The sequence below is a fragment of the Leucoraja erinacea genome, chromosome 16 (assembly GCF_028641065.1).
Source record: "Leucoraja erinacea ecotype New England chromosome 16, Leri_hhj_1, whole genome shotgun sequence".
Taxonomy (NCBI): Eukaryota; Metazoa; Chordata; class Chondrichthyes; order Rajiformes; family Rajidae; genus Leucoraja; species Leucoraja erinaceus.
The window spans coordinates 1,079,611-1,092,924 of NC_073392.1; the positions used below are offsets into that span (position 1 = coordinate 1,079,611).

The 13,314-nt window shown below is 47.7% G+C and overlaps 1 protein-coding gene across 2 annotated transcripts; it reads right to left on the reverse strand.

Annotated features, from left to right (window-relative positions):
* Nucleotides 1–3,218: 3,218 nt before the first annotated feature.
* selenok (selenoprotein K) lies at nucleotides 3,219–12,876 on the reverse strand. 2 transcript variants are annotated; one of them, XM_055647514.1, is made up of 4 exons: nucleotides 12,657–12,876; nucleotides 8,294–8,384; nucleotides 8,035–8,121; nucleotides 3,219–3,309 (listed from the first exon to the last, which is right to left on the reverse strand). In XM_055647514.1, the coding sequence occupies exons 1-4, from the start codon at nucleotides 12,859–12,861 to the stop codon at nucleotides 3,219–3,221; spliced, it is 474 nt and encodes a 157-aa protein (XP_055503489.1). In that variant the 5' UTR covers nucleotides 12,862–12,876. The 2 variants fall into 2 exon arrangements, with proteins under 2 accessions (XP_055503489.1, XP_055503490.1); XM_055647515.1 differs by having other exon boundaries at nucleotides 3,228–3,309.
* Between the last annotated feature and the right edge of the window lie 438 nt (nucleotides 12,877–13,314).

The window sequence follows — 13,314 nt, forward strand, 5'->3', positions numbered from 1 at the left end:
TTTCCCATCCACTAACATGTCTAGCATGTCCTCCACTTGAGATTTTCGGTCACGTGGGTGCGGATCTAAGCTCCAGTGACCTTTCGTGAAATCACCCTATTGGATCCTCGACTTCCTCATTCACAGACCACAGTCTGTCCGTATTGGTGGAAAAGTGTCAGCCTCAATAACAATCAGCACGGGAGCACCTCAAGGCTGCGTGCTCAGCCCCCTGCTGTACTCACTCTATACTCATGACTGCGTAGCCGGTCCTAGTGTGGACTCCATCATCAAGTTCGCTGAAGACACCACTGTTGTGGGATGTATCACTGATGGAGATGAGTCAGAGTATAGAAGTGAGATCGACCGACTGACCAAATGGTGCCAGCACAATAACCTGGCCCTCAACACCAGCAAAACCACGGAACTGATTGTGGACTTTTGAAGAGGTAGTATGGGGACCCATAGTCCCGTTTATATCATTTTGGGTTAGGAACCTTCTTCAGACTGATGGAGTAGGGCAGAGAAAGTGGGGGGAGATATGGGAACAGGACAAAACCTGGCAAGTGATAGGTGCATACGGGTGAGGGCATCAGGTAATAGGTGGATACAGGTGGTTGGCAGATGGATCGAGTGACAAAAGCTGGAGGTGAAAAGAAGACAAAGGTTGTCAGATAAGGAGAGGAGAGCATTAAAGCCAAAGGGGTGGATATGGGTGTGAGGGGGAGGAGGAAAATATAGGGGAGGACTTAGAGATGAGCGTACAGAGGGGAGAGGAGCAGTGACTGAGGTGTTAGAAAAGTGTGGACACCAGGGTGGGGGTGCAGGATAAGAGGGGAGTTTCCATCAGTAAGCTCATCTCCCTCAGTTCCATATTTCCCTTTTACCCCCTTCACCCCCGTCCCATTACACCCGTATACCTCCCTCAAGCTTTGCATTTCACACCTCCACGCCTTCAGACACAATCTCACCTTTTCATCTCTATCTCTAGCCTTTGCCACTTACTCCACAATCACCCCCTCACCTTATCCACCCATCACCTGCTAAGCTTTGCCTCGCCCCCTCACTTTCCTCGCCGCACCTATTTTCTATGTTTCTATGGCATAAAAGAGCATTTGCTGCTGTCTGTGAAACACCACACAATCTAGCCGTGTGTTCTTGAGGACTCTGAGCAGCACCAATACCGTGTGTTCATTGCGTATCCGGGGCATCTCCAAGTACAAGTGCCAGAGGCAATTTCTTGTCAACTTACAGCAATTGTCAAGAAATTCACAAGTGATAGGAGTAGAATTGGGCCATTTGGCCCATCAAGTCTACACCACCATTCAATCATGGCTGATCTTTCTCTCCCTCCCAACCCCATTCCCGTCTTCTCCCCATAACCTCTGACACCCATACTAATCAAGAATCTGTCTATCTCTGCCTTAAATATATCCACTGACTTGGCCTCCACAGCCTTCTGTGGCAAATTCCTCAGATTCACCCTCTAGTCTTACTTCACCCTTACTTCTGTGATTTTCTCAGCTACATCATGCAAGAGGTTATTAATTATATGACGCCACATATGTGTAGCAAACAGGTACTGCTTTGATGTTAACCTGCCACATTATTAGGGTGGCACGGTGGCGCAGCAGTAGAGTTGCTGCTTTACAGTGCTTGCAGCGCCAGAGACTCTGGTTCGATTCTGACTATGGGTGCTGTTTTACGGAGTTTGTACGTTCTCCCCGTGACCGCGTGGGTTTTCTCCAAGATCTTCGGCTTCCTCCCAAAGACGTACAGGTATGTAGGCTAATTGGCCTGGTGTATGTGTAAATTGTCCCTGGTGTGTGTGGAATAGTGTTAATGTCTGGGGATCGCTGGTTGGAGCGGACTCGGGGGGCCGAAGGGCCTGTTTTCGCGCTGTATCTCTAAACTAAACTTTTGCAGTATGAGTCTTTAAATACTTTATTAATAGCAAGATTTGGAAGAACAGTTCAGTTCAATACAATTTAAGTACAAGTTTTGAAAGAAACACTTGAAAAATAAAAAGACTTTTATTAAATAAGATCCCAGAGGGTTGCCGCTCCATTGTGCCAGAACCTTCTTGCAGGTGTTCCTGGCCCAACATCATTCATCTCTGTAGTCAGAGGGCAACACTTGTGCATGGACAAGCACATCCACCCTTCAAGTCCAGCCAACTTCCGATCATCTCCCCACCTTCTCACTAACTTCTTGCACGACCTTGTGAATGTACTTCCCACCGCCTGCTTTGGAAAGCAGGCGTTTACCTGTAAAATAAATGTTTTATAGAATACGTCACTTTCTATTACTTTCTAAATTCTGATCCCCCTGTCCAAATACCAAATATCAAAAGCAATGGATTTTGACTCGCCCTGCCGTGGAGCAGTGGCGTTAGTCATGAACCATTCAGTTCAATGATGCAAGTATTCAGAATATGGTGAACCTTTCCAAGTGAACCTCAAATACAACCACGCAACTGACCAAGTTACAAACCAGCGCCCACAGACTGCTGATCGAGAGCACAGGCTCAATGAAAGAACAGGCAGTTCCATTAAACAACCGCAAAATAAATACCATGAACATCCACATGAAATAAGGGAGATTAACGGTGATTATTTGTAGTAAATGGGTCTAGTGATTTAACAATCTTCTTGCTTGTAAATCATAAAACATTGATGTACTGTCTGCCACAGTGCAGAGCTCATCAAATAAATGCACAAGGCAGATGAATGATTAGTTTAAGAAGGAACTGCAGATGCTGGAACAATCGAAGATAGACAAAAAAATGCTGGAGAAACTCAGCAGAAACGCAGCATCTATGGAGAGAAGGAATAGACGTTTTCGCCTCGAGACCCTTCTTCAGACTGATGTCAGGGCGGGGAATGGGAAAAAGAAAGGAAGTAAGCGGAGATAGTAGAGCTGGGAGAACTGGGAAGGGGGAGGGGAAGGAGGGAGAAAGCAAGGGCCATCTAAAATTAGAATTGAATGAATAGGACAAGTTTGGAGGGGAATGGGCCAAACGCGGGCAGGTGGGACTAGTGTAGATGGTGCATCATGGTCGGCATGGGCAAGTTGGGCTGAAGGGCCTGTTTCCACGCTGTATGACTACACAAATGAAGTATTCAGTTAAAAGCAAATTCTTTAAAAGGATTGTAATGTTTGTGAGGTATGAGCTGTGGGGCTGAGGCAGTGGCTCTACCGCTGAGCCATCGTGCCTCCCCATATTGTGTGGAGACATCTTACCTTCCTCATCCCCCTGACATTGGCGGTGCTGCCGGGCCCCCGCCGTGGTTTATCCGACCCATTCTTCTCCGCGGAACTCCAGGGGGGCTGTTCACAAACCAAAGCACTAGTTTTACAATATGGTGGTGGATATAAGGCATGGATACCACACCAGAATATTCTGTAATCCCACAACACAATTCCAAGAGACAACTTTATATATCAAAGTACGAATGTGGACGTAGTTCCATTTATCAATTTTAAGATTTTGTTTTAAAGAATAGTCCAATATTTAATTCAGTATATTAGCAGGAAAAACATAGAGAATAGGTGCAAGAGTAGGCCATTCAGCCCTTCGAGCCATCACCGCCATTCAATATGGTCATGGCTTCTCATCCAAAATCAGTACCTCATTCCGGCTTTTTCCCCATATCCCTTGATTCCGTTAACCCTAAGAGCTAAATCAAACTCTCTCTTGAAAACATCCAGTTAATTGACCTCCACTGCCTTCTGTGGCAGAGAATTCCACAGATCTGGGTGAAGAAGTTTTTCCTCATCGTCAGTCCTAAATGGCCTACCCCTTATTCTTAAATTGTGACCCCTGGTTCTGGACTACCCCAACATCGGGAACATTTTTACTGCATCTAGCCTGTCCAATCCTCTAAGAATTTTAATGTTTCCATAAGATCCTCTCTCATCCTTCCAAATTCCAGCGAATACAAGTCCAGTTGACCAATTCTTTCATCATACGTCAGTCCCGCCATCCTGGGAATTAACTTGGTGAACCTACGCTGCACTCCCACAATAGCAATAATGTCCTTCCTCAAATTAGGAGACCAAAATTGCACACAATACTCCAGGTGCGGTCTCACCAGGGCCCTGAATAACTGCAGTAGGACCTCCTTGCTCCTAAAGTCAAATACTCTCGCAATGAAAGCCAACATGCCATTAGCTTTCTTCACTGCCTGCTGTATCTGCATGCTTACTTTCAGTGACACCCAGGTCTCGTTGCACCTCTCCTTCTCCTAATCTGACACTATTCAGATAATAATCTGCCTTCCTGTTCTTGCCACCAAAGTGGATAACCTCACATTTATCTACATTACACTGCATCTGCCATGCTTCTGCCCACTCACCCAACCTATCCAAGTCACCCTGCAGCCTCCTCGCAGCTCACACTGCCACCCAGCTTTGTGTCATCCGCAAACTTTGAAATGTTACATTTAATTCCCTCGTCTAAATCGTTAATATATATTATAAATGACTGGGTCCCAGCACTGAGCCTTGTGGCACCCCACTAGTCACTGCCTGCCATTCTGAAAAGGACCTGTTAATTCCTACTCTTTGCTTCCTGTCTGCCAACCAGTTCTCTATCCATGTCATACCCTACCTCCAATACCATGTGCTCTAATTTTGCATGGGACCTTGTGTGGGACCTTGTCAAAAGCCTTTTGAAAGTCCAGATACACCACATCCACTGGCTCTCCCTTATCCATTCTACTTGTTACATCCTCAAAAAATTGCAAAAGATTAGTCAAGCATGTTTTCCCCCATCATAAATCCATGCTGACTTTGACCGATCCTGTCACTGCTTTCCAAATGTGCTGCTATAACATCTTTAATAATTGACTCCAGCATCTTCCCCACTACTGATGTAAGGCTAACTGGTCTATAATTCCCCATTTCCTCTCTCCCTCCTTTCTTAAAAAGTGGGGTTACATTGGCTACCCTCCAGTCCACAGGAACTGATCTAGAGCCTAGAGAACATTGGAAAATGATCACCAATGCATCCATGATTTCTGGGGCCACCTCCTTGAGTACTCTGGGATGCAGACCATCAGGCCCTGGGGATTTATCTGCCTTTAGTCCCAACTATTTATCTAACACCATTTTCTGACTAATGTGGATTCCCTTCAGTTCCTCCCTCCCACTAGATCCCAGTATTTCCGGGAGATTGTTTGTGTCTTCCTTAGTGAAGACAGAACCAAAGTACTTGTTTAACTGTTCTGCCATTTCCTTGTTTCCCATTATAAATTCACCTGTCTCTAATTGTAAGGGACCTACATTCGTCTTCACTAATCTTTTCCTTGTTACATATCTAAACAAGCTTTTACAGTCAGTTTTTATATTCCCCGCAAGCTTTCTTTCATGCACTTTTCCCCCTCTTGATTCACCCCATTGACCTCTGAGTTCTAAATTTCTCCCAGTCCTCTGGTTTGCTGCTTCCTCTGTCCAATTTATTTGCCTCTTCCTTGGCTTTAACACTATCCTTGACTTCCCTCGTCAGCCACAGTTGAGCCGCCTTCAGTTTCATATTTTCGCCAGACAGGGATGAACAATTTCTGGAGTTTATCCATGTGGTCTTTAAATCTTTGCCATTGCATCTCCACCGTCAACCCTTTAAGTATAATTTGCCAGTCTATCGCAGCCAATTCCCATCTCATACCTTCAAAGTCTCCTTTATTTAAGTTCAGGACCCTAGTCTCTGAATTAACCGTGTCACTCTACATCCTAATGCAGAATACCACCATATTATGGTCACTGTTGCCCTCTGGTCAGTGGGGGCGCTGCGAGTCGGCTGCCCTGCCAGCAGCGTGTTCGTCATTTCTACTTTTTTTTTTTTTTTAGTGTGTCCAATGTGTTTTAATGTCTCTCGGTGTGTCTTGTGTGGGGGGTGGTGAGGGGGGGGGAACCGCTTTTGGTCGCCTCCTCCACGGAGAGGCGACTTTTTCCATGTTACCTCCCTCGCGGCCTAACACCATGGATTGGAGTGGCCTTTCTCGGAGTCAGGCCCAGAGTTTCAGCAGCGGGCGCAGTGTGGAGTTTTCATCGCGGAGCGAGCGAGCCCTTGCCGGGGACACCAGAAGGGAGTGTTCTGATCGCTGCCCCGTGGACAGTTACAGCCTGAAGCCGCGGTCTGCGGAGCTTCTAGCCGCGGGCGTGACGTGGACTTACCATCTGGAGCCTGGGTTCCCTCGTCGGGGACAGCCAGAGAAGAGCTCCGACCGCCGGCCAGCGGCCTACAACATCCTGAAGCCGCAGCTTCCGGTAGGAAAGCGCCGATTCGGGACCTCCAAGACGCGGAGTGTATTCGACCGTCCCGACGTCGGAGTTTCAACCATCCTGACGAGTGTGCCTGTACATTGGGCCGTCTATAGCGGCGACTACGGAGGTTTATGGCCCCGACCATGGCTGAACAATGGGGGAGGACTGACTGTACTTTGAATGCTGTGGCGGATGTTTGTGTTGTTTAATTTTATTGTGTATTGTATGTTCTTTTTGATTGTACCGCTGCTGGCAAATTCATTTAACTGCACTTATACCTGTATGTGATGAATAAAACTGATTGATTGATTGATTGAAGGGGCTTTGCACAACAACATCGCTAACTAATCCTTCCTCATTACACAATACCCAGTCTAGGATGGCCTTCCCTCTAGTCGGTTCCTCTACATATTGTTTTAAAACCCCATCCCGTATACATTCCAGGAAATCCTCCTCCTCAGCACTGCTACCAATTTGGATGGCCCAATTAATATGTAGACTAAAGTCACCCATGATAACAGCTGTACTTTTGCTACACGCATCCCTAATTTACTGCTTGCAAAGCAAATTATTTAATAGTGATTTTTAAAATAAATTCTTAAATTAAACATTTTCACTTTGAAAACATACTGAAACACTCAAGAGTTCATGAAACCAGTATGTTCTTTAATGTATAAGAAGGAACTGCAGATGCTGGATTACATCGTAAATACAAAATGCTGGAGCAACTCAGCAGGTCAGGCAGCAGTGCAGTGTGATGAAGGGTCTCGACCCAAAACGTCACATTCCTTTTCTCCAGAGATGCTGCCTGACCCGCTGAGTTACTCCAGCACTCTGTTCTTTAATGTAATGCAGGAAGTGCAGCTGGACTTCTCCATTGGCCTCCCGCCAGCTTCACCGTTCAATATGATCATAACTGATCTTCCATCTCAGCTCCACCTTCCAACCCCTGGATTTCCATAAGATGCAAAATTATCCCTGGCCTCTGGGATGAACTCAGTGGCTGAGCCTCTTCAGGTCTCTTGGATGAAGATCTCTCTCTCAGTGCTGGAACACCAAGCCTTGAGTCTCAGCCGGTGAGTGTGCCTGTGGACACAAGCCCCGGGAAACAGCATCTCCAAGCCCCACTGGTATCTGGAATGTCCCAACGTGACCAACTCTTGTTCCTGCCTCCTCTGGGGAGAATCGCCACCTCCTCCTGTCTCTGGTGAACCCCTGGTGAACCGTGGGTACATCTCCCCTGCTCCAGTCAGTCTGAAGAAGGGTCCCAACCTGAAACATCACCTGTCCATTCCCTGCCTGACCTGCTAAGTTCCTCCAGCACTTTGTGTTTTCCTCAAGGTTCTAGCACCTGCATTTCCTTGCATCACCATTTATTATTGCTGTTCTCCACCCAGCGATCCACAGTACATTATCCTGACCTCCTGCTCTCATCTTATTCTTTACTCAGAGTTTCTTACACCCTGTAATTAACAGCGCAGGTGATAGTGGTTAACTACACTTATGGAACAAGCTCCTTATGAGCATCCATCATCAGTACAGTGTGTGCAGGGACATTCATAGTCAAGTGTTTTATTATCATGTCCCAGGTAGTACAATGACATTCTTACTTGCTTAAAGATTAAAAAATACAACGAGCAAACAATGTACGATAGGCACAAAATGCTGGAGTAACTCAGCGGGTCAGGCAGCATCTCGATAGAGTTGTCTGTTTGCTTTAACCTGTTCAATGCCACTCCATAGTTTACTCAGGTCATGGCCAATTGGAAGAGGTTACTTTGCACTTACCCTCGTCCATCATCAGGTCTGCCCCATGACGACTGATTTCCAGTCCTTTTAGATTCGGCTCCAGATGGATTGAACAGCGTCCGAAAGCTATGTGTAAAATAAAAAGTGTTTTCAGTAGATATAGAGCATATTTAAGAAAGAAAGATCAGAAGACAAGAAGCAGGATCAGGCCGACTGAGTGAGTTGCGAGTCTACTTCTACTACGACACAGTTCTACGTTTGCTTCTACTACAAGACACAGTTGTTCACTGATACTCACAAGAAAGCAACAAACTCCACTATTCCCCAGAAAAACTGCACGATTGACGAGAGCCTCCATGGTGCTTGGCTCCTGTTGTCCACAACTTGCCCTGCCAAAGACAGTGTTTACACATTCTAGTCAGGCTACAATAATACGTCAACAAAAACCTGGCAGACATTTAGATGTTTTGTTCCCCTTTAATCTCGTTGTAAATGACCCCAATCCAATTCTACAATACAATGACACAACACGTGGGGAATGGATGGAACTTTGACCATTCATCAGTCGGCCCCTTTAATCAACATTACTTTGCAAAGTAGAAAGGCAAGACACAGCGCTGGAGTAACTCAGCGGGTCAGGCAGCATCTGTGGAGAACATGGATAGGTGACGTTTCACAGAGTGCTGGAGTAACTTAGCGGGTCAGGCAGCATCTGTGGAGAACATGGATAGGTGACGTTTCACAGAGTGCTGGAGTAACTCAGCGGGTTAGGCAGCATCTGTGGAGAACATGGATAGGTGACGTTTCACAGAGTGCTGGAGTAACTCAGCGGGTTAGGCAGCATCTCTGGAGAACTTTGATAGGTGACGTCTTGGGTCGGGACCGTTCGTCAACCTTTAATCTTTGCAACACAATTCTAAATGATATAGATGTACTATATTGTTGAGTATTATGTTACTATAATAACATTTAAAAGACATTTGGACAAGTACATGGATAGAAAAGGATTATAGGGACATTGGCCAAATGTAAATGGAGTGTAAATGTAAAATGTTACAAGAGTAAATGGGGCATCTTGGTCAGCATGGACAGGTGCCATTTCTGTGCTGTGAGGCTCTATACTGCATGTCAAATGTGGGCAGGTGGAACTAGTATAGATGGGGCATCTGGGTCAGTATGGGCAAGTTGGGCTGAAGGGCTTGTTTCCATTCTGAACCACCAAGTATCATGGCCAGCACAGAGCCCAAGAAAACCTTTGTAAATGATTGTTGTGCTGCCTTGAGGAACCTTTGTGTGGGAAGGTTTGTGGATAAAATTTGGAAGAATATGGCACTGATCCAGAGAGCACATTGAACAATCAACTCTGGGTCCAGCCCACATCATGGTGAGTGTTTGTCGGCGCTGGGCACTGTACTCGCTGGAGTTTAGAAGAATGAGGGGGGACCTCATTTAAATGTATCGAATCGTGAAAGGCCTGGATAGAGTGGATGTGGAGAGGATGTTTCCACTAATGGGAGAGTCTAGGACTGGAGGTCACAGCCTCAGAATTAAAGGACATTCTTTTAGGAAGGAGATGAGGAGCAATTTCTTTAGTGAGAGGGTGTTGAATCTGTAATTCCTTGCCACAGAAGGCTGTAGAGGCCAAATCAGTGGATATATTTAAGGCAGAGATAATTCTTGATTAATACGGGTGTCAGAGGTTATGGGGAGAAGGCAGGAGGATGGGGTTAGGAGGGACGATTTGAATGGTGGAGTAGACTTGATTGGCTGAATGGCCTAATTCTGCTCCTATCACTTATGAACACGATACTTACTAAATCAGCACGAAGATTCCTCGGCAGAGCAGGCACACAAACTCATATTTAACTGATTGGTACAAGTTATAAATTATGAAAGTATTGGAAAATTACAGCAATATTTTTAACATTGCACAGATGTTTGGGGAATAACTGGCTATCTGAAACCCATAACAATCGGCAAACTAACTAGTTGATGAACTAGTTCACAATGATTATGAACAAACCCTTTAAATACTATATTTCAAAAACAAATCTATGATTTACGATAGTCCAATAGTCTAAGTGTTCTGGCGTTACAAGGTTACTGACCCGATTCTGCCCAAAAGCAGTCAGTTATGGTTTGATGGAGACACAGAGGCTGCAGATGCTGGAATTTAGAGCAAAACACAAATGCTGGAGGAAATCAGCCGGACAGGCAGCATCTGCAGCGTGAAGGGACAGGCGTTTCACTTTGGGAATGGATTATCCAGAGGAATGGTCTCAACACGAAATGTCATCTGTCCATTTCCCTCCACAGATGCTGCCTGACTGACAACAGTCCTCTAGCAGATTGCTCTAGTTATCAAACCCATTAACAAAGAGCAAAGTAAACAAGCAGAAGTGTGGAAAAGAGGAACTAGTTATGACTGATCATATTTTCCGCAGGTTTAAAGATAAATAGTAAACTAGAGTGAAGGCAGTTGCACAATCTGCTGAGTTATTCCAGTACTTCCTGCTTTGATAAATTGTACATTCTTTTTCATTGATTTCCCAAAGTTATAACGTCACACATAGGCATTAAATGTTTGCACGGCATGTGTGAAATGTTTTAAATGTTTTAAGTTTCATGTGCGATGCTCCGGTATTCCCTGGGAAACGTCTTCCGGTGGGCGGCGCGGCTCTGGCCAGCAGCGGCCTCTGCAGTCTGTCCGGGTTTTATTATTTTCTGTCTGTGTTTTAATGTAGTTTTTGTTATTTTTTGTTGGGGTGTGTGTGTGTGGGGGGGCGGGGGGGGGGGTGGGGGGGGGGGGGGAAACTTTTTGAATCTCTCCCTGCACTGGAGACCTGACCTTTTCTCGTCGGGTTTCCGTTGTCGTTGGGGCCGCAACGAGGAGCGGCCTCCAACAGGAAGAAGCCGGGGACTCTGGTGCTACAACTCACCGTCGCCGTCGCGGGGCTGGCCGAGTCCGGAGCGGGTGGAGCGGTGGAGGAGCGCTGCTGCTGCTGCGGCCCGTCCGGAGAGTCGGAGGCCCCAACGACAGGTCTGTGGACGGCGGCACCGGGAGCCCGTGGCTCCCTGGAGGGAAACCGCTTTTCAGGGCTCCCGCAACGGCGACTTCTCCCGCCCGAGTTGCGGGGTTGAAGAGCTCCTGGAGCGGGGCCTACATCACCGCCCCGCGCGGCTGGAATGGCCGCGGGACTCTGCGAGCGCACACCGGGGGCTCTAACACCAAGACCCGGTGTGCGACCTCGCACCACCCGGTGTGGCTTTAATGGCCGCGGGACAATTGCCATCGCCAGCCGGGGGCTTTGACTTTGACTCTGACATGGGGGGGGGGGGGGGGGGGGGGGGGAGAGTGCAGTGGAGAAATAAGTTTATTTGGCCTTCCATCACAGCGATGTGATGGATGTTTATGTAAATTATGTTGTGTCTTGGGTCTATGTGTTTGTATGTATGGCTGCAGAAACGGCATTTCGTTTGGACCTCAAGGGGTCCAAATGACAATAAATTTGTAATTTGTATCTTATCTTCTCATTTTGCACTGTACAACTGTTGCTTTGCAAGATGACAATAAAGTTTGATTGATTGAGTTCCTTAATTATATGATTATAAATGCAACAACTTAAATGTACTAGACAAGTACATTTTCTCTAAAAAAAAAGCAGAATTATAATGTAGTTTCTGTAAAAGTCACAGATCAGGGAGATAGTCGGGCTTCACAGACACTTTGGCTTCTTCTCCCACGGCGTGAGCTGTGTACTCTGGTTAAATTGGACAACATATCTCCCTGACACACAGGCATCAGGCAGATTTACTTGGATCCTGATAGCAACCTAAAGCTGCACGTTTAAACAAGCCTTAGCTAACCATCTCTGCACCACTCAAGCACCAAAGACAGTGGCTTTAGAGCCATAGAGTGATACAGTGATACAGCCCTTCGGCCCAACTTGCCCACATCGACCAACAATGTCCCAGTTACACTAGTCCCATCTGCTACTTTGGGCTTTGATTGTAGGAGGAGAGAGGTGGATAGGGATGGAAGGAGGGGAGAGGACGGGGAGAGGGGAGGGAAGGGAGAGACAGGTAGGTAGGGATGGATAAAGAGAGGTGTTGGTAGGGAGAGGAAAGAGAGAGATGAGGAGGGAGTGGATTAAATGGATGAGGGAGTGGGGAGAGAGCGGGATGGAGAGAGGGGTTTGTAGGTGGGTATAGAGGGAGAGTGGGTAGGTGGTTGATGGAGGGGTAGTGAAGGGGAGGGGGAAGAGAGGAGGCAAGTAGGTAGGGATGGAGAGAGTGAGGTGTTGGTATGGAGAGGGGGAGTGGGCGAGGGTGAAAGGGGGGGGAGGGGAAGAGGGGAGGGGGAGGTGGGGGGAGAGGGAGGGGGGGGGGGGGGGGGGGAGGGGGAGGTGGAGGTGGAGAGGAGGAAGGGGGAGGTGGAGGGTGGAGGGGAAGGGAGGTGGAGGGGGGAGGGGGAGGGGGAGGGTGGGTGGGGGGAGACTTTGGGGAGGGGGAGGGAGGGAGGGGTTTAGGGGGAAGTGGGGTGGGTGAACAGTGGAAAGGGACGACGGTGTGGCCGCCGCCCCCGGCCCGCCCCCACACCTCCCCCTTGTTCTCCCCCACCCCGCTCCCTCTCTCCCAGCCATATCCCCCCCGTCCCTCACCGTCCGCCACGTAGACCATGTTGCCCCGGGGATGCCGCGGCCGTTTCCGGGCCCGCGCCGCACTTCCGGTCTGCGCGGTGGCGATAGAGGCCTTTCCCAGCCGCCATCTTGGACCAGCCGCGCTTCCGGTCCGCGCTGTGGAGATAGAAGTCTTTCCCAGCCGCGCTTCCGGCCTCCACACAGAGACCAGCAGCTGCCACTCCATGACCCGCCAAAGCCTCCACCGGGCCATTTAACTCTCCCATTCCCACACTAGTTCTTTATCTCTGTCTCTCTACCATCACCGTCTATATCTCTCGTTTCCTTTTTCCCTAACCAGTGGCAATCGTCAAACAAAGACAGAAAATGCTGGAGTAACTCAGCGGGATAGGCAGATCTCTGTGGAGAAGGAATGGGTGACGTGTTGGGTCGAGATCCTTGGGTCTGAAGAAGGGTCTCAACCCGAAACGTCACCCATTCCTTCTCTCCAGAGATGCTGCCTGTCCCGCTGAGTTACTCCAGCTTTTTGTGTCTACCCATACTAAACTTTCTATCCTGGGCCTCCTCCATTGCCACACACTAACTACAGGAATAGCATTTTGTAATCCGCTTCAGTAGCTTCCAACCCAACAGTATATACATTAGATTCTGGAACATCAGGAACCCGCACCCCCCCCCT

Coding starts and splice junctions, on each gene's coding strand:
- selenok (XM_055647515.1), bottom strand. CDS start 12,861: ATGGAGTGGCAGCTGCTGGTCTCTGTGTGGAGGCCGGAAGCGCGGCTG. Junction 8,385..12,656: donor CATGGTCTACGTGGCGGACG/GTGAGGGACGGG, acceptor TGTCTTTGGCAG/GGCAAGTTGTGGACAACAGG. Junction 8,122..8,293: donor GTGGAGTTTGTTGCTTTCTT/GTGAGTATCAGT, acceptor TTTTACACATAG/CTTTCGGACGCTGTTCAATC.